The 22,851-nt window shown below is 33.8% G+C and overlaps 2 protein-coding genes across 2 annotated transcripts; both read right to left on the bottom strand.

The window, feature by feature from the left end:
- Window positions 1-706: 706 nt before the first annotated feature.
- LOC148621408 (uncharacterized) lies at window positions 707-7,447 on the bottom strand. The gene is made up of 8 exons (XM_088573995.1): window positions 7,331-7,447; window positions 6,686-6,942; window positions 6,167-6,317; window positions 4,667-4,829; window positions 3,835-4,010; window positions 3,144-3,260; window positions 2,366-2,515; window positions 707-1,376 (listed from the first exon to the last, which is right to left on the bottom strand). The coding sequence occupies exons 1-8, from the start codon at window positions 7,406-7,408 to the stop codon at window positions 1,197-1,199; spliced, it is 1,272 nt and encodes a 423-aa protein (XP_088430121.1). The 5' UTR covers window positions 7,409-7,447; the 3' UTR covers window positions 707-1,196.
- Window positions 7,448-11,712: 4,265 nt separating this feature from the next.
- LOC148621407 (uncharacterized) lies at window positions 11,713-20,249 on the bottom strand. The gene is made up of 8 exons (XM_088573994.1): window positions 20,062-20,249; window positions 19,417-19,673; window positions 18,898-19,048; window positions 15,581-15,743; window positions 14,748-14,923; window positions 14,056-14,172; window positions 13,284-13,433; window positions 11,713-12,291 (listed from the first exon to the last, which is right to left on the bottom strand). The coding sequence occupies exons 1-8, from the start codon at window positions 20,233-20,235 to the stop codon at window positions 12,112-12,114; spliced, it is 1,368 nt and encodes a 455-aa protein (XP_088430120.1). The 5' UTR covers window positions 20,236-20,249; the 3' UTR covers window positions 11,713-12,111.
- Window positions 20,250-22,851: the final 2,602 nt, after the last annotated feature.

Raw genomic sequence — 22,851 nt, 5'->3', positions numbered from 1 at the left:
TTTGTATGTGGTTTATAGGGTTTGGCAAGGGGTTTTTACCAGGTGAGCTTTGCTCGCAGTTTTTTATAGTTACTATTCGTATTTATATTTTTTTAAATGTCAATGAAAAGTCGACATTTCATGAGAGAACCTAATTCATTTTGGGATTTGCCGCTGGAGTTATTTTTTGTTTTGATCGCCACCATCGGAATTAGAGAGAACCGTTCGAATATTTACACAAACCGAGTACTTTATGGTCTATACACCGATAGATACTCCACAAATCCCATTGGACCATTCAGATTTCTTTTCAGTGATATGCATTGTACATGACTTGGCATTATTACATATGTATAACATTTAGGAAGTATATCTACATCCCATGATCTACGGGAAATAAAGATATTCTAAATTCTTTTATTTCCCTATTTTTGTTGTGTGTAGCGTTTCTTGTTGAATTAAATGGCAAATACATGTACATGTACCAATAGTTCAGATATCTTCCGTTGCAATCAAGTTAAAGTCAAAACATTTTATTCTACTTTTGGTTAGACCGTAATGTTGTACATGTAGGTAAAGATGAAGGCATAACGGAATAATGACCTGTTGTTCAACTGGAAAAGTAGGGACTCCGATCGGGAGGATCCGTGGGTTGGGATACCCTCTTTTGTTTAAAGAAGTTATGTAGCGTAATGTTTTATCAAAATTAGCAAAATTGAATCCTGGAACCTCTCTTCTCTTTATTTCATAAATTTCAGGAACAGAACCCTAACCCATTCTTAAAAATTCAGTATTTGCTTTTGTGGAACGAATCAGATTATGAAAGGTTCGGTGTGTTTATTGTAGCTGAAAGTACATCATTCTCTTTTTGTGTTGAAGAAAAAATGAAAAAAAATTGATTTAACAATATATTTCCGAATTGATGTTGTGTACTAATTCATTTTAATAGCAATTTGTCAGTAAATGATCACGAAAAAAAATAATGGTCATAAGAGTCGGGAACTACTTTCAACAGACAATAATAATTTAAGCTGGCATTGCTAGTCACCATTATTTGATGAATGAGTTAACATTGCAGACGTCTTGTCTCACAATTCTCTGGTTAGATCCTGACAGTCGATGTTATGTGCCAGGATGACAGATCTATAACCTAAAGCCAAATAATTTTTCTGATACCTTCCAAAGTAGTTCATTTTTCCTACATGTATCAGTAATGTTTATATTACGTTGAGTAAGCAATACACGTACTCTACTTTCTGCGATTTCTGAACTGAAACTGTTTCATAACAAAAATCCATGACAGATAGGATATCTGCAACTGGTGAGAGTTGAATCTGAGATTTGATGTTTTCTACGTCAAGCGTCTTTTTCAAAGCAGGATTAACTGAAGATTTTATCTAAAAATGAGAACAGAATTTACTAATAGATATGTACCTACTCATCATATATTCCAATGTATTTATGGTAATTTCAATTTTTATATCATTCAAAACGGAATACTGGCTATCTTGTAATTGAGTAAAACTTGTGTTGTAATAATTGTTAGGTTGTTCGGCGTGTGCTCTCTACTCTTAAGCGAGCGTCACTTCAGGAGATTCTGTCAGTAGATGTGTTAGTCGTCTATGGTAACAGATCACATCATTTAGGCAATCTAGTTAAAATTCGACCTATCAACCCTACTTTCTGTTCTGATGACCTTTTCAGAATCCTCGGGTTCTTTTCCATTAAATAATGCTTTCAAAATCTTTAAAGATGAAATCAGATTGGCGGATCAGAAAAGTCATCAGAACAGAAAGTAGCATGTAGTGTTGTTAGATCCTGCATGCAGTGACTGAATAGAACAATTGATAAGTATAGTTTTAAGTACTTCTCTGTCTAAGACTCAGGCAAAATGTGTATAAGGTGTGGCACATGAAGAAAAAAACCCACAAAGATTCCATTGCAATATCCAAGTATTTATACTTTATAACCTCCAGAAATAACCATCAAAGTGTTTGTAAAGTTTGCCTTTTCAAATATTGATAGATCAAATTTAGTTGAAATGCATTATGGAAAAATGGCGGGAAATGATTCCCCGCACTTTTCTCTATATGACAAGTTTTTAAAAAAATATCAACGTCACATATGCTTTAGGATAAATTTAAATAGCTTTCCGGTTGTTAAATAGATGTATTGAATATATTTGAGGCAAAAAGGACCAGTTTGAGAAAAAATGATGTGCCACCCATTGCCTGATTCTTACACAGAATGGTTCTTATATGTATTAAGCCTTCAGGACACCTGATCGAAGAACTCGGTCACAGTATGTATTACTAGTCGCTGGGCTGCTCTGTTGACGCTCCGGCCTACTCCCAGACCCCATCCCCTACACTTATGCAATACTTACGATATTGATGATTGTATCCTTCTGGGTTTTGTCAGTCTCTAGAATATATTGTAATTCTGTTAATTCAAGACCTGTCAAGGCATCTGACAGTAGAGGTACAAGCTGTGATAGTGGGTATTGATAATAGTCTGTCCATTTCAGTTCGTCTCCCTGTAAGTTATGAAGAAAAATACGGGTCACGACCTGTCTTCTGCTAAACATTATACAGTGGAAACTAAGCAGATATTTGACAATTGTACTTTTGTACAAAATATCTCATTCAGAATGTGTTCTTAAAAGTATATAAATATTAAAATCTTTAAAATATTTTAAATATTTCCATTAAAAAAATATGCAAAAAAATAGCAGAAAGAAACAAAACAGTCTAAAGAGTATGACAATTCAATCGAGTGCACCTTTTGTTCTTAGGTTAAATTTGATTTAATAAAAGGCCTGTAAGCAAAAAATGAAAGCCAGAAATTTTCCCGTTTATAGTACTGTACACGTATTCAATGAGTAACGTGAAATCATCTTAATTAATTTATTCAAACATCAAAGCTTCTAAGAAGGTATTATAAGACGCCATTTTAATCACACACAATATTCAAATATTTTGAAGTTATTTGCTTCATAAACACGCTACCAAACTATATTTGATATGTCTTTAATATCAGACGATGTACATATTTTCAAATGTAATATATATTGTAAGAAGTACAGTTTGAAATAAAGCAAAGTTAGATGCAAAATCGTGCTGGTTTAATTCGTTGAAATGAAACTTTTTTTTAAGTCACATTACCTTGCGAGTAAACCCGGCCAAGCGGAGTATATTTCCGAAAGCTTCATTGTTTTCCAGTTGGGACTCTGGAAGACTGGTACTTAGAGACGGTCTTGTGAATTCATCATGTGTTTCGAACTGAAATAAAAGCGTAAGTGATAGTTAAACAATTATTAAGTAAATATTGAACATGATACAAAACAGACACAAACAATATCTTCATTGTTTCTTTTTGTTATTTTATTTTCTTAATTAACTGTATAAAAAAAAAACAACTAAAAATTCAGTACGAATTATATTGTACTAAAAACCACATAAAACCACTCTCCTTAGTAGACCGAATAACCGCTTTTTGGTTTACTAAGTATCACTCTTCTAGCTTAGTAGCTCTGCTATCCAGGATTTGAAATTTTCTATGGTCACTACTCATTGCAAGGTGTTAAATCTGTCTCTGATGAGGCTGAGTTAAGTGCTGAACATGATAAAGGTGTCAAGCTGTTGAAATAGCAAACAATATACCTCGACGCTAGAATCAAGAGGACTTCCCTCCGATGCCAATGAATTTGATTCACTTTACAACTTACATGTAGAAGGGTGCAATATTTTTAAAAGTAACAATATTATAATAATAAGTGTTTTAGCGCGAAAAAATAATGCCAGAAATTTTGGTCTGGAGATTTAATGTTCAAATTTAATCAAATGTATTATTTACCACTTCTGATAAGTTGTCTATGTCTGTAGGACTGCCCATTATGGTTCTCAGAGATGTTCTGAACATCACAAGATCTTCTTTCTTCAGATCATTTATACTTTGAAGGGGCTTCTCTAGATTTTCAAGGATTTCCTCGGGAGTTTTCTGCCTTTCTCGGCTCATAATCACTGGTCCACCTTAATAAAGAAACGACGATTCGGCTAGTAAATTGGGACAGAGGAGCACGGTAGGGTAGTGAAAAGTGAACACTTATTAATAAGCTGTCTTATTGGTAACCTTGAATGCAGTATAAAATTCTATATTTAAACTGTAAATCTGATCAGAATCTTAAGTAGTCATGCTGACAATAAGAAAACTGAGTTCAAGTGGCCCACACTTGCTTCAGATATTTTTCTAGGATAAGGCCGAAAAAAAAATAGTCTTGTTTCCTGCTTTCAACAAGCAAATATATGGTAGGTAAGTATAGAAAAATTATGCCATTTTTTTAAAATCAATTACATTGAATTAATGGGGAGACAATATATACTTCAATGATGCTCCAGCCAAGATCGCCATACAATGTTTAGGGTAGGCACAAACAATGGCAGGTAGGGTACATGTAGCAGGAATATTATTTTTTTCCCTAAAATGGGGTATTTTAATATTAAATTGTTCAAAATTTAAATTTGGAAGATGAAAAAAATCCAAACAATGTCTTCGGTACCATACCTGACACAATCTCTGTAATCAAATCGATATAATTGAATTTAAAGAATAAATATAAGAATAAAAAAAAACAATGAGTTTGAGTTCAAAGTGCATGCTTTGTATTCAAGCTTGTAGCTTGTATTACCTTTCCCGATAGAAGTCATATAATCTGGTGAAATCTGGTGTGTGTTTTTGTCCACGTCAAAGTATTTCCAGCTACATGCCAATACAGTCCCAGGAGCAATGGAAAAGCTTCCAGTCTTGTTGCTGTTGATACTAAGATTGGCCGAAAGCCCCTCTCCATGTACCTTGCAAAATATTACTTGAATTATTTAGAAGATAAACAATGGGCATACATGATGTAAGTTATATTTTAAAAAAGAAAGAAATGAACGCACAGCCTTTACCGATACTGAAACTTGCTGTTTTGAACATTTTTTTTTCGCAGCCGTCACACGGTTGCTCATGCTCTGACCCCGTACGAACCATATTAATTCATGTCCGTGGCAACAGTGAATGTATATTTTTCATGGATTTCAATAATTTTCATTTTCATTAAAGGCTTGTTATTTTTAAAACATCTTACTGCATTTACTGCCCGTGTGTTAAATTACGTGAAAGAGAGAAAATAATCATACGATTTAAGTTTTCAGGTGCGCTCTAAAATACATGTGTAAGAGAAATCTAACATGAAATTAAATCTCTCTTTAAACTATTACATTTTCTCAAAAAGTATACAAAGAAGCAAGTCCATGTACGTAAGTACAATACAGATACATGTACATACATGTAATTATGTATCATAACCAGTGACAATTGGCAATTATCACTAACTGATACAATTGCTTCGGATGCTTTTCTTCAACGGGTCATAGTTTTCCTTTCCTTGTTTGTCTACCCCGGACTTGACTTTTTATGAGCAACTCGGCGGGTGTTCCTAGAAAAGCAGAGGACGCTTACCCTACCGGTGCACCTGGTCCATGTTCCCAGTTTTTAGTGGAGTCCGAGTTGCTCATTTACTTTCGTTACTTTGAATGTATGATTTTAGTTACTTTATGTTCTTTGTTGCGTATGTCTGTTTTCCATGTCTGGTCTTTGTCCCTGGATTACATTCGTTTGATTACCACTATAACCTTGGTTCCCTTGATTACTCTTTCAAAAGAGTTGAAGTAAATAATTCAAATACATGTACCTGTTCACCTTTCTATATCGTTTTTTTTTTCTTATTCGGCACTGGAAAGGCTACACTCATCAGTGACTTGTATATTGTTGTACTTTTGAGTGAAAAGTATGTATCGGATACCGCACATTGTTTAATAACTTAAGGAGGTAAACCTAGGGTAAGGGACACAACTCATGGAAATCAGTGGCACGTTTGTATTCAGCATTTTACATCAATCTCATGTAAACATCAAAGTAACTTGGATTTCATTCTGTTTCAAATGAAAGCTTTATAGGCTTTGGTGAAATTGAATATGATACAAACATATCACTGATTCCAAGAGTAATGTCCCTTACCCTAGGTCTACCTCCTTAAAGCATACTTAGTCTGGTGAAAAGCAGTAAGTGTGCCTATACATGTAGATGTAATGCTAGGTACGTGCACTAATCAAATTGAACCTCGTAATTAGAAATAGGTTCCTACCTCTGCTGATAGACTTGCAGATGTTTCACGCTTACTAGTGCATTCAATAACTGTCTCTCCAGTTGAAACCAGCACGGTTGTTATAACACAAAAACTGCGTCTCTGTTTCCTCAAAAATTGGGCAACCAGTGAGTGTCTTTTGTCAACTTTCCTATACGTTTGAAATTCGAAATGTAAGTACCAGTCTCGGAACATACTTGTATAATATAAAATACATGTACATTGTAATACCAACTGATAATAAAAACAAATGTATTAAAATTTACTCTCCCCTCTAGATAAATAGATTTTAAAAGGGGCTATTGAAATATCTCATTAGGGCGTACATTTAGTACATGTACATTCGCGTTTTCATGCAGTGACTTAACCATTGCTTTTAAAAACACGTATGGAATATGATGCAAGATTTCTTCTTTGATACCTCCAGTCCCAGTGATTAAAATATTTCGACTAAACTACAATGCGCTGATTTTAATGAATTGATCTTTATCTTATATCTTAGGAAGTGCATAATTATACCTGTCTCTAAATGCCTTTTCAAAAGCAGTTTCGTCAACAGTCTTTAATGTCAATCCATTTGTTTTTATATTAACTGAAATGCCACCAGCGGTTGTCGCCTCAGCTTTAATTTGAGGAAGCTTCGAAAATATTTCAAGAGATGCTTTCCCGCCAATGTTAACATCGAGTTTTCGTTCTTTCTGGTATTCTTTTAACTCCTTTGAATGAATTTTTATGTTTGACAATGGTTCAATGTCTCCCTCAACAACATTTTGAACCTGTAAATGAGATACAACTTATTGAAATAGCGTTTGCGGTAAAAGATAGTTAACTCTAATTAATTCAATCGGGAAAAGATTATGCAAGTAACTTCTGACAGAATTAGTGCAATATTTGTCTAAATCGAACTTGGTCTGTGTTAGTTACATTTAAATAAACTTAGTAATAGACTTCCGAAAGATTTCGATGAGCGACTCTACATCTGCACTTACATGTATATAATTATTAAAGTCGTTCATTCGCCATGTTTTACAAATGTAATATCCGTAGTTGGATGTGCCTAGACTGCTTATTAGCTGTCTGATTAATTGATTCAGTTTTTTACTTCATTCGAAAGCATATTTATTCAAGACGTTCTAATATAAATGTAGGGAAGTCAAGACTTACCAAAATATCATAAGCCTGATACTGTTCCTTCGCGAAAAATTGCCACTTTTTAGGACGTTTTGCTATCATTACCGCCATCAGCTTCAAATAAGAAGCTGCTTTGAGACCTTCTAGTTCACGCAAGCTATCGTCGCCAAGATCTTCGACCAGAAGATTATAAATAAGAGAAAACATGGCTTTTGTCCGTCTTAAAAACTCTGTAATAGAAAATTGTGAGCCCTAATCAAGTTATTTCGTATAACCTGTTAAAAAATAAAACCAATTCTTATAACTTAATTTCTTATTGATGGCAGTCCAAAAATTAAAAAAAAATGATTGATTTCAAATAAAATTGTTATTTTATTTGAGATTATGTGGAAAAATTGTGGGACTATGTACCTTATCAAATCAGTAAAGAGGCATGGCTTTTGCATTTCAAAATGCTCTAAACAATAAATAGCCATCGACAAAAAAAGGGGTAATTATCATACATTGTATACATTATAACATGTAACTAATCATGTGTTGATACATGTGCCTTGAAAACCACAATTCATAACTAATATTAATTAGCCGATACATGTTGGACATTAATCGCAAAGAGTAAAATGTAAGTTTCTTTGACTTTAATGTGATGGTGAAGTGTCAGGTCTGAACGTTTTTCTCCTCTTTTCATGAAATCAATTCACATTGAAATGTCGTCCATCTGTGATATGTATTACACCGGCAAGAAGTAATATGTATATAGTTCCACAAAAGGACGTATTACTGTATCAAGTCTGGATAATATCCATTTGTTTCTTGAGGTTGGGCAGATAAATGACAAAAAAAAAAGAATAAAGCAGAAAAGCAATACAGAAACAAAATCTTTCAATTCATTTTGAGAACATACCAGGTAACGGAATGGGTACTGGTTCTAAAATGTGTGCATACTCGGTCAGTCATTTTTGGTACATGTAAGAAACTACATTTGTACTTACAAATTTTACATACTTTAAAACGAGTTTGAAAAATAAGGAAGGATTAAAAACAAAAAAGTAATGAATCGACAAACTAAATTTGAAGTCATTGCTATATTCGATTCTACAATGTATGATTAAAATTGATGAAACTAGATATAACTTACCCTAAACGGATGTGAACTGTAGTAAAAGTAGTAAACGCCGTGATTATGTATTCAGATCATCCGTGACGGTACATGTGTACGTACATGAATAAAGTGACCTTTACCCCCTTGGGCCAAAATATATAGTCAACACTAATTTGGATAATTAAATTATTTTGCGAAGCAATCAATGGTAAGGTTGAATTGTAGGTCAAAATTATGTTTTTTCCTGCTCCATTATTTTGTATTTTTTATTTAACGTAGTAAATAACTTGGAACTTTTTTGAAAATTATCCGCCACAGGAAGCTAAATTGCCCGACCCTATCCATCCCCCTCTTTATAGTGGCAATCAAAGTTTGTCGGCCTTATTGTCCTGGTGTCCCGTCCCTTGTTTCATTTCATCATCATTCATGTTCATTGTATCATCCATTTCATGTTCATCGCCTGAATATAGCTGAAATATTGCTGCTAGGGCGTTAAACCCCAACAATCCATCAATCAATCGTTTTTGTATTAAAAATGCCCGGATGTTGCATACAAAGTGCATACTACACTACAAAAATAATTTTAAACATAATTTATTATTACTTGGCAATCACCCAGTTTTTGCCAGATATATTTGTTGGTTTCGATTTCTTCTAGTGAAATGTTAAAGAAAACGTCAGGGGCATAGCTAGGCCTGTTTTATTTGTACGCAAAATTACGGCGAGGGGTCTTGGGGGGGTGCCGCTCAAGGCCCCCAGTGAGTCATTGCATAAAACCTTTATTTCATCTTTAAAATGTGTGTTTTTATTTTGGTTACTTTTTCCGAAAGTATGCAACTGCGTATTTGCGTATAGGGAGCTACGCCCCTGACGGTAGTACATATGTTGTCAATAAAAATATGGTGCAGTTTCTTTCATTTTGAAGATGCACATATTTTAGCTTTTAGTGTAAGGTATATTCTAAGTTGTTTTACTGGTTGTAAATAAGTGTTCCACAAGCGGCAATGTCTTTTTAAAGTATAATGTGTTATTAATAGTTGCATTCAAGCCAGTTGCAAATTAATGACATATATGTAGTTAATGTTGTAAGCAGAAAATCATCATAATATTAATCATAGAAATTTACAATTTGTCATTAATCCACCACTTACAACAGTGATTGTCAAGTATCGTGTTTCGCACGACCTTTCATATATTTTTTCAACCAACTGTAAGATTTACTCCCCGTTAAAATGGAACCTTTTTTCGTGTTCAATTATGTAATTGTTTAATAATGACTTATGATACATTTGCACTGACACCTGTCTTAGGTTTGTAACTACTGATTGAATTATTCATTTAATGGAAAATCGAATTAATGGACGTAAGAATAGAGTTTTGCGAGAATACAACATACGCCTACGTCATCAATAATTGATATTCTTGGTGGAACTGATATCTTTTATCTGTCTTCAATGAAATTCCCATCTGTTTTTTAAGGTACCGAGCGATCATTGCTGCTTGTATTGTTGTTTTAATGTCATAAAGTTGCAGTTAGTTGATTCAAGCTACATGTAGTCACCAAATAATCAGATAAACTTTAAGTAGATTACTAAAAGTGATGATGGATGATCTATAATATAAATTACCTAGTTTAGTTAACAATATTTACGTCAAATAGTAAATTCATTTACTGTTACATAGTTTTGTCAAGGAAGATATCCTGTTCAAGAATACAATGTAGGATTGATCAAGGCACCCTCTGGTGACTGGTGACGAGTAACTTCATCGCGTGAGCTAAAGCTGTATAGCCCCTTTCATAATATTGACGGACCGTCGATGAGAGAAATTCTTCCACGAGTTAGGTCTTCGGGTAGAACTTAAGGAGGTAGACCTAGGGAATGGGCATAACTCTTGAAATCAGTGATATGTTTGTATCATATTAAATTTCACCAAGGCCTATCAATCTTTCATTTGAAACAGAATGAAATCAATCCAATACTAATAGATGCTTACATGAGATTGATGTAAAATGCTAAATACAAGCCTACTAATGATTTGTAAGAGTTGTGTCCATTACCCTATGTCTACCGCCTTAAGTGTATATTGAGCATGTTTATTGACCATCCCAAAGCTAAAGCGAAATGGTGTTTTTTTACACCTATCCCAAGGTAAGGAGCTATCTACAGGTAGGTAGAATTTAATCCCCCTTTTTTCGCTACTTTTCGTGTAGTAACACTCCGATAAGAGGACTCCATTACAAAGTGATTAGTTTCGTTGAACAATACAGACATGATATAACACAAAAAATCGTTGATCGTCAAGTACAATGAGCCAGTGTGTTACAAGGTATAAATTGGCAAAAATACATGTATATAGTACAAATCTAAAATACCAACTGGTTTGTTATTCAAGAAGGATAGTAGTAAAAGAAACATTTAAGAAGGAGTCAGGCTCTGGTTTGTCTCGTAGTGGCGTGCCTGCATCTAGGGTTTGAAACACCACGTACAACAGCTCTCGAGCGATGGTGGTTCAAACAATCAGTCAAAGAAGGGCCAAAGTAATGTTTGTCCATGTAATTTATGCAAGCAAAAGACAGCTGTTGTATACGAACCGCATTTTGTGGTCATTTATTAGGATATTCGAATTGATAACGAGATTCTACACGTTATTATGCAAATGCAATGTTCACTGATCAATGATGCAAATGAGCTGTAAGATCAACACATTTCGACGCAAACTGGAGGCGCCCTTTGAATTGTATTAACAATGTATTTCTTATGAATTTATATCGAAAATTATTACTAAGTTTACTCTTATGCATACTAAGGAATGCATTCGCATTATGAAGTAAAAATGATAATGTGCGCTACCCAAGAAGTATATCTACATCCCATGATCTACGGGAAATAAAGATATTCTAAATTCTTTTATTTCCCTATTTCTGTTGTGTGTAGCGTTTCCTGTTGAATTAAATGGCAAATACATGTACATATACCAATAGTTCAGATATCTTCCGTTGCAATCAAGTTAAAGACAAAACATGTTATTCTACTTTCGGTTAGACCGTAATGTTGTACCTGTAGGTAAAGATAAAGGCATAACGGAATAATGACCTGTTGTTCAACTGGAAAATTGGGGACTCCGATCCGGAGGATCCGTGGGTTGGGATACCCCCTTTTGTTTAAAGAAGTTATTATAGCGTAATGTTTTATCAAACTTAGCAAAATTGAATCCTGGAACCTCTCTTCTCTTTATTTCATAAATTTCAGGTACAGAACCCTAACCCATTCTTAAAAATTCAGTATTTGCTTTTTTGAAACGAATCAGATCATGGAAGGTTCGGTGTGTTTATTGTAGCTGAAAGTACATCATTCTCCTTTTGTGTTGAAGAAAAAATGAAAAAAAAAATTGATTTAACAATATATTTCCGAATTGATGTTGTGTACTAATTCATTTTAATAGCAATTTGTCAGTAAATGATCACGAAAAAAAATAATGGTCATAACAGTCGGGAACTACTTTCAACATGCAATAATAATTTAAGCTGGCATTGCTAGTCACCATTATTTGATGAATGAGTGAACATTCCAAAATTCCTGTCTCACAATTCTCTGGTTAGATCCTGACAGTCGATGTTATGTGCCAGGATGACAGTTCTATAACCTAAAGCCAAATAAATTTTCTGATACCTTCTAAAGTAGTTCATTTTTCCTACATGTATCAGTAATGTTTATATTACGTTGAGTAAGCAATACACGTACTCTACTTTCTGCGATAGCTGAACTGAAACTGTTTCATAACAAAAATCCATGACAGATAGGATATCTGCAACTGGTGAGAGTTGAATCTGAGATTTGATGTTTTCTACGTCAAGCGTCTTTTTCAAAGCAGGATTAACTGAAGATTTTATCTAAAAATGAGAACAGAATTTACTAATAGATATGTACCTACTCATCATATATTCCAATGTATTTATGGTAATTTCAATTTTTATATCATTCAAAACGGAATACTGGCTATCTTGTAATTGAGTAAAACTTGTGTTGTAATAATTGTTAGGTTGTTCGGCGTGTGCTCTCTACTCTTAAGCGAGCGTCACTTCAGGAGATTCTGTCAGTAGATGTGTTAGTCGTCTATGGTAACAGATCACATCATTTAGGCAATCTAGTTAAAATTCGACCTATCAACCCTACTTTCTGTTCTGATGACCTTTTCAGAATCCTCGGGTTCTTTTCCATTAAATAATGCTTTCAAAATCTTTAAAGATGAAATCAGATTGGCGGATCAGAAAAGTCATCAGAACAGAAAGTAGCATGTAGTGTTGTTAGATCCTGCATGCAGTGACTGAATAGAACAATTGATAAGTATAGTTTTAAGTACTTCTCTGTCTAAGACTCAGGCAAAATGTGTATAAGGTGTGGCACATGAAGAAAATAAAACACAAAGATTCCATTGCATTATCCAAGTATCTATACTTTATAATCTCCAGAAATAACCATCAAAGTGTTTGTAAAGTTTGCCTTTTCAAATATTGATAGATCAAATTTAGTTGAAATGCATTATGGAAAAATGGCGGGAAATGATTCCCCGCACTTTTCCCTATATGACCAGTTTTTTTTTTAAAAATATCAACGTCACAGATGTTTTAGGATAAATTTAAATAGCTTTCCGGTTGTTAAATAGATGTATTGAATATATTTGAGGCAAAAAGGACCAGTTTTAGAAAAAATGATGTGCCACCCATTGCCTGATTCTTACACAGAATGGTTCTTCTATGGATTAAGCCTTCAGGATACCTGATCGAAGAACTCGGTTACAGTATGTATTACTAGTCGCTGGGCTGCTCTGTTGACGCTCCGGCCTACTCCCAGACCCCATCCCCTACACTTATGCAATACTTACGATATTGATGATTGTATCCTTCTGGGTTTTGTCAGTCTCTAGAATATATTGTAATTCAGTTAATTCAAGACTTGTCAAGGCATCTGACAGGAGAGGTACAAGCTGTGATAGTGGGTATTGAGAATAGTCTGTCCATTTCAGTTCGTCTCCCTGTAAGTTATGAAGAAAAATACGGGTCACCTGTCTTCTGCTAAACATTATACAGTGGAAACTAAGGAGATATTTGACAATTGTACTTTTGTACAACATATCTGATTCAGAATGTGTTCTTAAAAGTATATAAATATTAAAATCTTTAAAATATTTTAAATATTTCCATTAAAAAATATGCAAAAAAATAGCAGAAAAAAAAACAAAACAGTCTAAAGAGTATGACAATTCAATCGAGTGCACTTTTGTTCTTAGGTTAAATTTGATTTAATAAAAGGCCTGTAAGCAAAACATGACAGAAATTTTCCCGTTTATAGTACTGTACACGTATTCAATGAGTAACGTGAAATCATCTTAATTAATTTATTCAAACATCAAAGCTTCTAAGAAGGTATTATAAGACGCCATTTTAATCACACACATTATTCAAATATTTTGAAGTTATTTGCTTCATAAACACGCTACCAAACTATATTTGATATGTCTTTAATATCAGACGATGTACATATTTTCAAATGTAATATATATTGTAAGAAGTACAATTTGAAATAAAGCAAAGTTAGATGCAAAATCATGCTGGTTAAATTTGTTGAAATGAAACTTTTTTTTTAAGTCACATTACCTTGCGAGTAAACCCGGCCAAGCGGAGTACATTTCCGAAAGCTTCATTGTTTTCCAGTTGGGACTCTGGAAGACTGGTACTTAGAGACGGTCTTGTGAATTCATCATGTGTCTCGAACTGAAATAAAAGCGTAAGTGATAGTTAAACAATTATAAAGTAAATATTGAACATGATACAAAACAGCCACAAACAATATCTTCATTGTTTCTTTTTGTTATTTTATTTTCTTAATTAACTGTATAAAAAAAACAACTAAAAATTCAGTACGAATTATATTATACTAAAAACCCACATAAAAACCACTCTCCTTAGTAGACCGAATAACCGCTTTTTGGTTTACTAAGTATCACTCTTCTAGCTTAGTAGCTCTGCTATCCAGGATATGAAATTTTTTATGGTCACTACTCATTGCAAGGTGTTAAATCTGTCTCTGATGAGGCTGAGTTAAGTGCTGAACATGATAAAGGTGTCAAGCTGTTGAAATAGCAAGCAATATACCTCGACGCTAGAATCAAGAGGACTTCCCTCCGATGCCAATGAATTTGATTCACTTTACAACTTACATGTAGAAGGATGCAATATTTTTAAAAGTAACAATTATTATAATAATAAGTGTTTTAGCGCGAAAAAATAATGCCAGAAATTTTGGTCTGGAGATTTAATGTTCAAATTTAATCAAATGTATTATTTACCACTTCTGATAAGTTGTCTATGTCTGTCGGACTGCCCATTATGGTTCTCAGAGATGTTCTGAACATCATAAGATCTTCTTTTTTCAGATCATTTATACTTTGAAGGGGCTTCTCTAGATTTTCAAGGATTTCCTCGGGAGTTTTCTGCCTTTCTCGTCTCATAATCACTGGTCCACCTTAATAAAGAAACGACGATTCGGCTAGTAAATTGGGACAGAGGAGCACGGTAGGGTAGTGAAAAGTGAACACTTATTAATAAGCTGTCTTATTGGTAACCTTGAATGCATTATAAAATTCTATATTTAAACTGTAAATCTGATCAAAATCTTAAGTAGTCATGCTGACAATAAGAAAACTGAGTTCAAGTGGCCCACACTTGCTTCAGATATTTTTTCTAGGATAAGGCCGAAAAAAAAATAGTCTTGTTTTCTGCTTTCAACAATCAAATATATGGTAGATAAGTACAGAAAAATTATCTCATTTTTTTTTTAAATCATTTACATTGAATTAATGGGGAGACAATCTATACTTCAATGATGCTCCAGCCAAGATCGCCATACAATGTTTAGGGTAGAAACAAACAATGGCAGGTAGGGTACATGTAGCAGGGATATTATTTTTTTCCCTAAAATGGGGTATTTTAGTATTAAACTGTTCAAAATTTAAATTTGAAAGATGAAAAAAATCCAAACAATGTCTTCGGTACCATACCTGACACAATCTCTGTAATCAAATCGATATAATTGAATTTAAAGAATAAATATAAGAATAAAAAAACAATGTGTTTGGGTTCAAAGTGCATGCTTTGTATTCAAGCTTGTAGCTTGTATTACCTTTCCCGATAGAAGTCATATAATCTGGTGAAATCTGGTGGGTGTTTTTGTCCACGTCAAAGTATTTCCAGCTACATGCCAATACAGTCCCAGGAGCAATGGAAAAGCTTCCAGTCTTGTTGCTGTTGACACTAAGATTGGCCGAAAGCCCCTGTCCATGTACCTTGCAAAATATTACTTGAATTATTTAGAAGATAAACAATGAGCATACATGATGTAAGTTATATTTAAAAAAAAAAAAAGAAATGAACGCACAGCCTTTACCGATACTGAAACTTGCTGTTTTGAAAAAAATTTTTTCGCAGCCGTCACACGGTTGCTCATGCTTTGACCCTGTACGAACAATATTAATTCATGTCCGTGGCAACAGTGAATGTATATTTTTCATGGATTTCAATAATTTTCTTTTTTATTAAAGGCTTGTTATTTTTAAAACATCTTACTGCATTTACTGCCCGTGTGTTAAATTACGTGAAAGAGAGAAAATAATCATACGATGTAAGTTTTCAGGTGCGCTCTAAAATACATGTGTAAGAGAAATCTAACATGAAATTAAATCTCTCTTTATGCTATTACATTTTCTCAAAAAGTATACAAAGAAGCAAGTCCATGTACGTAAGTACAATACAGATACGTGTACATACATGTAATTATGTGTCATAACCAGTGACAATTGGCAATTATCACTAACTGATATAATTGCTTCGGATGCTTTTCTTCAACGGGTCATAGTTTTCCTTTCCTTGTTTGTCTACCCCGGACTTGACTTTTTATGAACAACTCTGCGGGTGTTTCTAGAAAAGCAGAGGACGCTTACCCTACCGGTGCACCTGGTCCATGCTCCCAGTTTTTAGTGGAGTCCGAGTTGCTCATTTACTTTTGTTACTTTGTATGTATGATTTTAGTTACTTTATGTTCTTTGTTGTGTATGTCTGTTTTCCATGTCTGGTCTTTGTCCCTGGATTACATTCTTTTGATTACCGCTATAACCTTGGTTCCCTTGATTACTCTTTCAAAAGAGTTGAAGTAAATTATTCAAATACATGTACCTGTTCACCTTTCTATATCGTTTTTTTTTTTTTATTCGGCACTGGAAAGGCTACACTCATCAGTGACTTGTATATTGTTGTACTTTTGAGTGAAAAGTATGTATCGGATACCGCACATTGTTTAATAACTTAAGGAGGTAAACCTAGGGTAAGGGACACAACTCATGGAAATCAGTGGCACGTTTGTATTCAGCATTTTACATCAATCTCATGTAAACATCAAAGTAACTTGGATTTCATTCTGTTTCAAATGAAAGCTTTATAGGCTTTGGTGAAATTGAATATGATACAAACATATCACTGATTCCAAGAGTAATGTCCCTTACCCTAGGTCTACCTCCTTAAATTTAGGTTACAGACCACCAATTCAACCAATGAGCATTTGGAACGTACGCAAAAATAGTCCTACGCAGAAATTACCCCTGTTCCTCATAGTGCTGTGAAAAAAGTTCTCATCTTATTTAAAAAATTGAAACAGTTTCTGAAAGGAAAAACATTTCTGTACATTTTATAGGTGCATTTTGCTTCTTGTGATGTGAAGCCTAATCTCCATAATGATTTTTAAATATACCCCTATCTTGTGAAAACACTGGGATTTCCCATGCTATTTATAGACCCTTCACTTCCGGTGACCAGTACTGCACTGCAAGTCTGCTAACCCCACATGCCATTCTGAGGATTGTGAGCTGACATATGTAGAATCATGCTGATATATAGCCCTCTGCAGGTTAAAGTTAAGGTAAAGTCCAGAGAAGCCATTGAATATTGTGAAATTAGCATAGAAGCCTATGGAAAGTGGAATTAGTGGTTTTTAGCCTTAAGCTGAAGCCATGGCAAAATGAAAAGTTTCTTGAAATAGCTTTAAACTACTTGAAGATCTTGTTAACTTTGCCATGAGAGGAATACACTACAAAAATCCTTCAAAATATGCATTTTTTTAAGTTATAGGTCCAAATTATGGAAAATTGGTCTTTTTGGCTGATTTTTATGTCCTATCTTGTAAAAAGTGTAGAAAATTTAGTAAAAATATCAAATATTAAACTTTGAGGGCTATATTTACCTAAATATGGTGGTAATAAGCACTTGAAATCAAGTTTTGTGTAGATTTGAGCAAAAATTAGGTTAGAAATGAGGAAAAACTCACTTTCATTACTGCGGTTAAGGCCATATCAGCATTCCCCTATGGCAACATGGAAAATCCATTATTGAGTACTTTTTTTGCTTTAGGTGCCCTTTACTGGTCATGTTTTAATGTGAAAACACTGTATTTACAAATTTAAAGCCAAATATATCACCTTTTGTGAAAATTTAAAGATTTAGGATTTTTGACATGTGATCAAGAAAAAGGGGGAGGCATGTCAGAAATAAATTTTTAAAAATAGACCAATTTCTCAGAAAATGATTACTTTTAAAACTATTTCTTCATTAATATTGTTAAAAAACAAGTTGTGATTGATATTTTTTATTTGAAAAGTCAGAAAAAGTTCTTTGCAAATATTTAATGCATTTAAGTATGGTAGAATATTGTCACTTTTTTGCTCACACAACTTGGTTACCCTATATTTAAAAATCAAATATTTAAAAAAGTGCTTGTCACATTTCACTGAAACTTTGCAAATGCATTCAGTATGTGTATAAGAAGATACCTGTATAGTTATTTATTTTTTCTAAGACAAAAAGTGATCCTTTAGGTTACAGACCACCAATTCAACCAATGAGCATTTGGAACGTACGCAAAAATAGTCCTACGCAGAAATTACCCCTGTTCCTCATAGTGCTGTGAAAAAAGTTCTCATCTTATTTAAAAAATTGAAACAGTTTCTGAAAGGAAAAACATTTCTGTACATTTTATAGGTGCATTTTGCTTCTTGTGATGTGAAGCCTAATCTCCATAATGATTTTTAAATATACCCCTATCTTGTGAAAACACTGGGATTTCCCATGCTATTTATAGACCCTTCACTTCCGGTGACCAGTACTGCACTGCAAGTCTGCTAACCCCACATGCCATTCTGAGGATTGTGAGCTGACATATGTAGAATCATGCTGATATATAGTCCTCTGCAGGTTAAAGTTAAGGTAAAGTCCAGAGAAGCCATTGAATATTGTGAAATTAGCATAGAAGCCTATGGAAAGTGGAATTAGTGGTTTTTAGCCTAAAGCATACTTAGTCTGGTGAAAAGCGGTAAGTGTGCCTATACATGTAGATGTAATGCTAGGTACGTGCACTAATCAAATTGAACCTCGTAATTAGAAATAGGTTCCTACCTCTGCTGATAGACTTGCAGATGTTTCACGCTTACTAGTGCATTCAATTACTGTCTCTCCAGTTGAAACCAGCACGGTTGTTATAACACAAAAACTGCGTCTCTGTTTCCTCAAAAATTGGGCAACCAGTGAGTGTCTTTTGTCAACTTTCCTATACGTTTGAAATTCGAAATGTAAGTACCAGTCTCGGAACATAGTTGTATAATATAAAATACATGTACATTGTAATACCAACTGATAATAAAAACAAATGTATTAAAATCTACTCTCCCCTCTAGATAAATAGATTTTAAAAGGGGCTATTGAAATATCTCATTAGGGCGTACATTTAGTACATGTACATTCGCGTTTTCATGCAGTGACTTAACCATTGCTTTTAAAAACACGTATGGAATATGATGCAAGATTTCTTCTTTGATACCTCCAGTCCCAGTGATTAAAATATTTCGACTAAACTACAATGCGCTGATTTTAATGAATTGATCTTTATCTTATATCTTAGGAAGTGCATAATTATACCTGTCTCTAAATGCCTTTTCAAAAGCAGTTTCGTCAACAGTCTTTAATGTCAATCCATTTGTTTTTATATTAACTGAAATGCCACCAGCGGTTGTCGCCTCAGCTTTAATTTGAGGAAGCTTCGAAAATATTTCAAGAGATGCTTTCCCGCCAATGTTAACATCGAGTTTTCGTTCTTTCTGGTATTCTTTTAACTCCTTTGAATGAATTTTTATGTTTGACAATGGTTCAATGTCTCCCTCAACAACATTTTGAACCTGTAAATGAGATACAACTTATTGAAATAGCGTTTGCGGTAAAAGATAGATAACTCTAATTAATTCAATCGGGAAAAGATTACGCAAGTAACTTCTGACAGAATTAGTGCAGTATTTGTCTAAATCGAACTTGGTCTGTGTTAGTTACATTTAGATAAACTTAGTAATAGACTTTCGAAAGATTTCGATGAGCGACTCTACATCTGCACTTACATGTATATAATTATTAAAGTCGTTCATTCGCCATGTTTTACAAATGTAATATCCGTAGTTGGATGTGCCTAGACTGCTTATTAGCTGTCTGATTAATTGATTCAGTTTTTTACTTCATTCGAAAGCATATTTATTCAAGACGTTCTAATATAAATGTAGGGAAGTCAAGACTTACCAAAATATCATAAGCCTGATACTGTTCCTTCGCGAAAAATTGCCACTTTTTAGGACGTTTTGCTATCATTACCGCCATCAGCTTCAGATAAGAAGCTGCTTTGAGACCTTCTAGTTCACGCAAGCTATCGTCGCCAAGATCTTCGACCAGAAGATTAGAAATAAGAGAAAACATGGCTTTTGTCTGTCTTAAAAACTCTGTAATAGAAAATTGTGAGCCCTAATCAAGTTATTTCGTATAACCTGTTAAAAAATAGAAACAATTCTGATAACTTAATTTCTAATTGATGGCAGTCCAAAAATTAAAAAAAAAAATGATTGATTTATAATAAAATTGTTATTTTATTTGGGATTATGTGGACAAATTGTGGGGCTATGTACCTTATCAAATCAGCAAAGAGGCATGGCTTTTGCATTTCAAAATGCTCTAAACAATAAGTAGCCATCGACAAAAAAAGGGGTAATTATCATACATTGTATACATTATAACATGTAACTAATCATGTGTTGATACATGTGCCTTGAAAACCACAATTCATAACTAATATTAATTAGCCGATACATTAATCGCAAAGAGTAAAATATATGTTTCTCTGACTTTAATGTGATGGTGAAGTGTCAGGTCTGAACGTTTTTCTCCTCTTTTCAAGAAATCAATTCACATTGAAATGTCGTCCATCTGAGATATGTATTACACCGGCAAGAAGTAATATGTATATAGTTCCACAAAAGGACGTATTACTGTATCAAGTCTGGATAATATCCATTTGTTTCTTGGGGTTGGGCAGATAAATGACAAAAAAAAGAAGAATAAAGCAGAAAAGCAATACAGAAACAAAATCTTTCAATTCATTTTGAGAACATACCAGGTAACGGAATGGGTACTGGTTCTAAAATGTGTGCATACTCGGTCAGTCATTTTTGGTACATGTAAGAAACTACATTTGTACTCACAAATTTTACATACTTTAAAACGAGTTTGAAAAATAAGGAAGGATTAAAAACAAAAAAGTAATGAATCGACAAACTAAATTTGAAGTCATTGCTATATTCGATTCTACAATGTATGATTAAAATTGATGAAACTAGGTAAAACTTACCCTAAACGGATGTGAACTGTAGTAAAAGTAGTAAACGCCGTGATTATGTATTCAGATCATCCGTGACGGTACATGTGTACGTACATGAATAAAGTGACCTTTACCCCCTTGGGCCAAAATATATAGTCAACACTAATTTGGATAATTAAATTGTTTTGCGAAGCAATCAATGGTAAGGTTGAATTGTAGGTCAAAATTAATAGAAAACTCAAAATTAAATTATCACGTATTTTTATAGAATCAAGTTTGCCCTTGGCAAATGTTAATGTTTGTCTGAGTGTATTGTCGGTTTCTTTAATAGTTTGAATTTGTTGATGTGACATTTATGTTTTTTTCCTGCTCCATTATTTTGTATTTTTTATTTAACGTAGTAAATAACTTGGAACTTTTTTGAAAATTATCCGCCACAGGAAGCTAAATTGCCCGACCCTATCCATCCCCCTCTTTATGGTGGCAATCAAAGTTTGTCGGCCTTATTGTCCTGGTGTCCCCTCCCTTGTTTCATTTCATCATCATTCATGTTCATTGTATCATCCATTTCATGTTCATCGCCTGAATATAGCTGAAATATTGCTGCTAGGGCGTTAAACCCCAACAATCCATCAATCAATCGTTTTTGTATTAAAAATGCCCGGATGTTGCATACAAAGTGCATACTACACTACAAAAATAATTTTAAACATAATTTATTATTACTTGGCAATCACCCAGTTTTTGCCAGATATATTTGTTGGTTTCGATTTCTTCTAGTGAAATGTTAAAGAAAACGTCAGGAGCATAGCTAGGCCTGTTTTATTTGTACGCAAAATTACGGCGAGGGGTCTTGGGGGGTGTCGCTCAAGGCCCCCAGTGAGTCATTGCATAAAACCTTTATTTCATCTTTAAAATGTGTGTTTTTATTTTGGTTACTTTTTCCGAAAGTATGCAACTGCGTATTTGCGTATAGGGAGCTACGCCCCTGGCGGTAGTACGTATGTTGTCAATAAAAATATGGTGCAGTTTCTTTCATTTTTGAAGATGCACATATTTTAGCTTTTAGTGTAAGGTATATTCTAAGTTGTTTTACTGGTTGTAAATAAGTGTTTCACAAGCGGCAATGTCTTTTTAAAGTATAATGTGTTATTAATAGTTGCATTCAAGCCAGTTGCAAATTAATGACATACATGTAGTTAATGTTGTAAGCAGAAAATCATCATAATATTAATCATAGTAATTAACAATTTGTCATTAATCCACCACTTACAACAGCGATTGTCAAGTATCGTGTTTCGCACGACCTTTCATATATTTTTTCAACCAACTGTAAGATTTACTCCCCGTTAAAATGGAACGTTTTTTTCGTGTTCAATTATGTAATTGTTTAATAATGACTTATGATACATTTGCACTGACACCTGTCTTAGGTTTGTAACTACTGATTGAATTATTCATTTAATGGAAAATCGAATTAATGGACGTAAGAATGGAGTTTTGCGAGAATACAACATAAGCCTACGTCATCAATAATTGATATTCTTGGTGGAACTGATATCTTTTATCTGTCTTCAATGAAATTCCCATCTGTTTTTTTTTAAGGTACCGAGCGATCATTGCTGCTTGTATTGTTGTTTTAATGTCATAGAGTTGCAGTTAGTTGATTCAAGCTACATGTAGTCACCAAATATTTAGATAAACTTTAAGTAGATTACTAA

Source organism: Perna viridis, chromosome 3, assembly GCF_037379345.1.
Source record: "Perna viridis isolate PV_CMFRI_1.1 ecotype Kerala chromosome 3, ASM3737934v1, whole genome shotgun sequence".
Taxonomy (NCBI): Eukaryota; Metazoa; Mollusca; class Bivalvia; order Mytilida; family Mytilidae; genus Perna; species Perna viridis.
Note: the sequence above shows the minus strand (reverse complement) of the source record. Positions and strands in the feature narration are given on the sequence as shown.

Coding starts and splice junctions, on each gene's coding strand:
- LOC148621408 (XM_088573995.1), bottom strand. CDS start 7,408: ATGGCGGTAATGATAGCAAAACGTCCTAAAAAGTGGCAATTTTTCGCG. Junction 6,318..6,685: donor GAAAAGGCATTTAGAGACAG/GTATAATTATGC, acceptor TCAAACGTATAG/GAAAGTTGACAAAAGACACT. Junction 2,516..3,143: donor TGGCCGGGTTTACTCGCAAG/GTAATGTGACTT, acceptor CATAACTTACAG/GGAGACGAACTGAAATGGAC.
- LOC148621407 (XM_088573994.1), bottom strand. CDS start 20,235: ATGTTTTCTCTTATTTCTAATCTTCTGGTCGAAGATCTTGGCGACGAT. Junction 14,924..15,580: donor TATGACTTCTATCGGGAAAG/GTAATACAAGCT, acceptor TTCTTTATTAAG/GTGGACCAGTGATTATGAGA. Junction 14,173..14,747: donor TAGACAACTTATCAGAAGTG/GTAAATAATACA, acceptor CTTTTATTTCAG/TTCGAGACACATGATGAATT.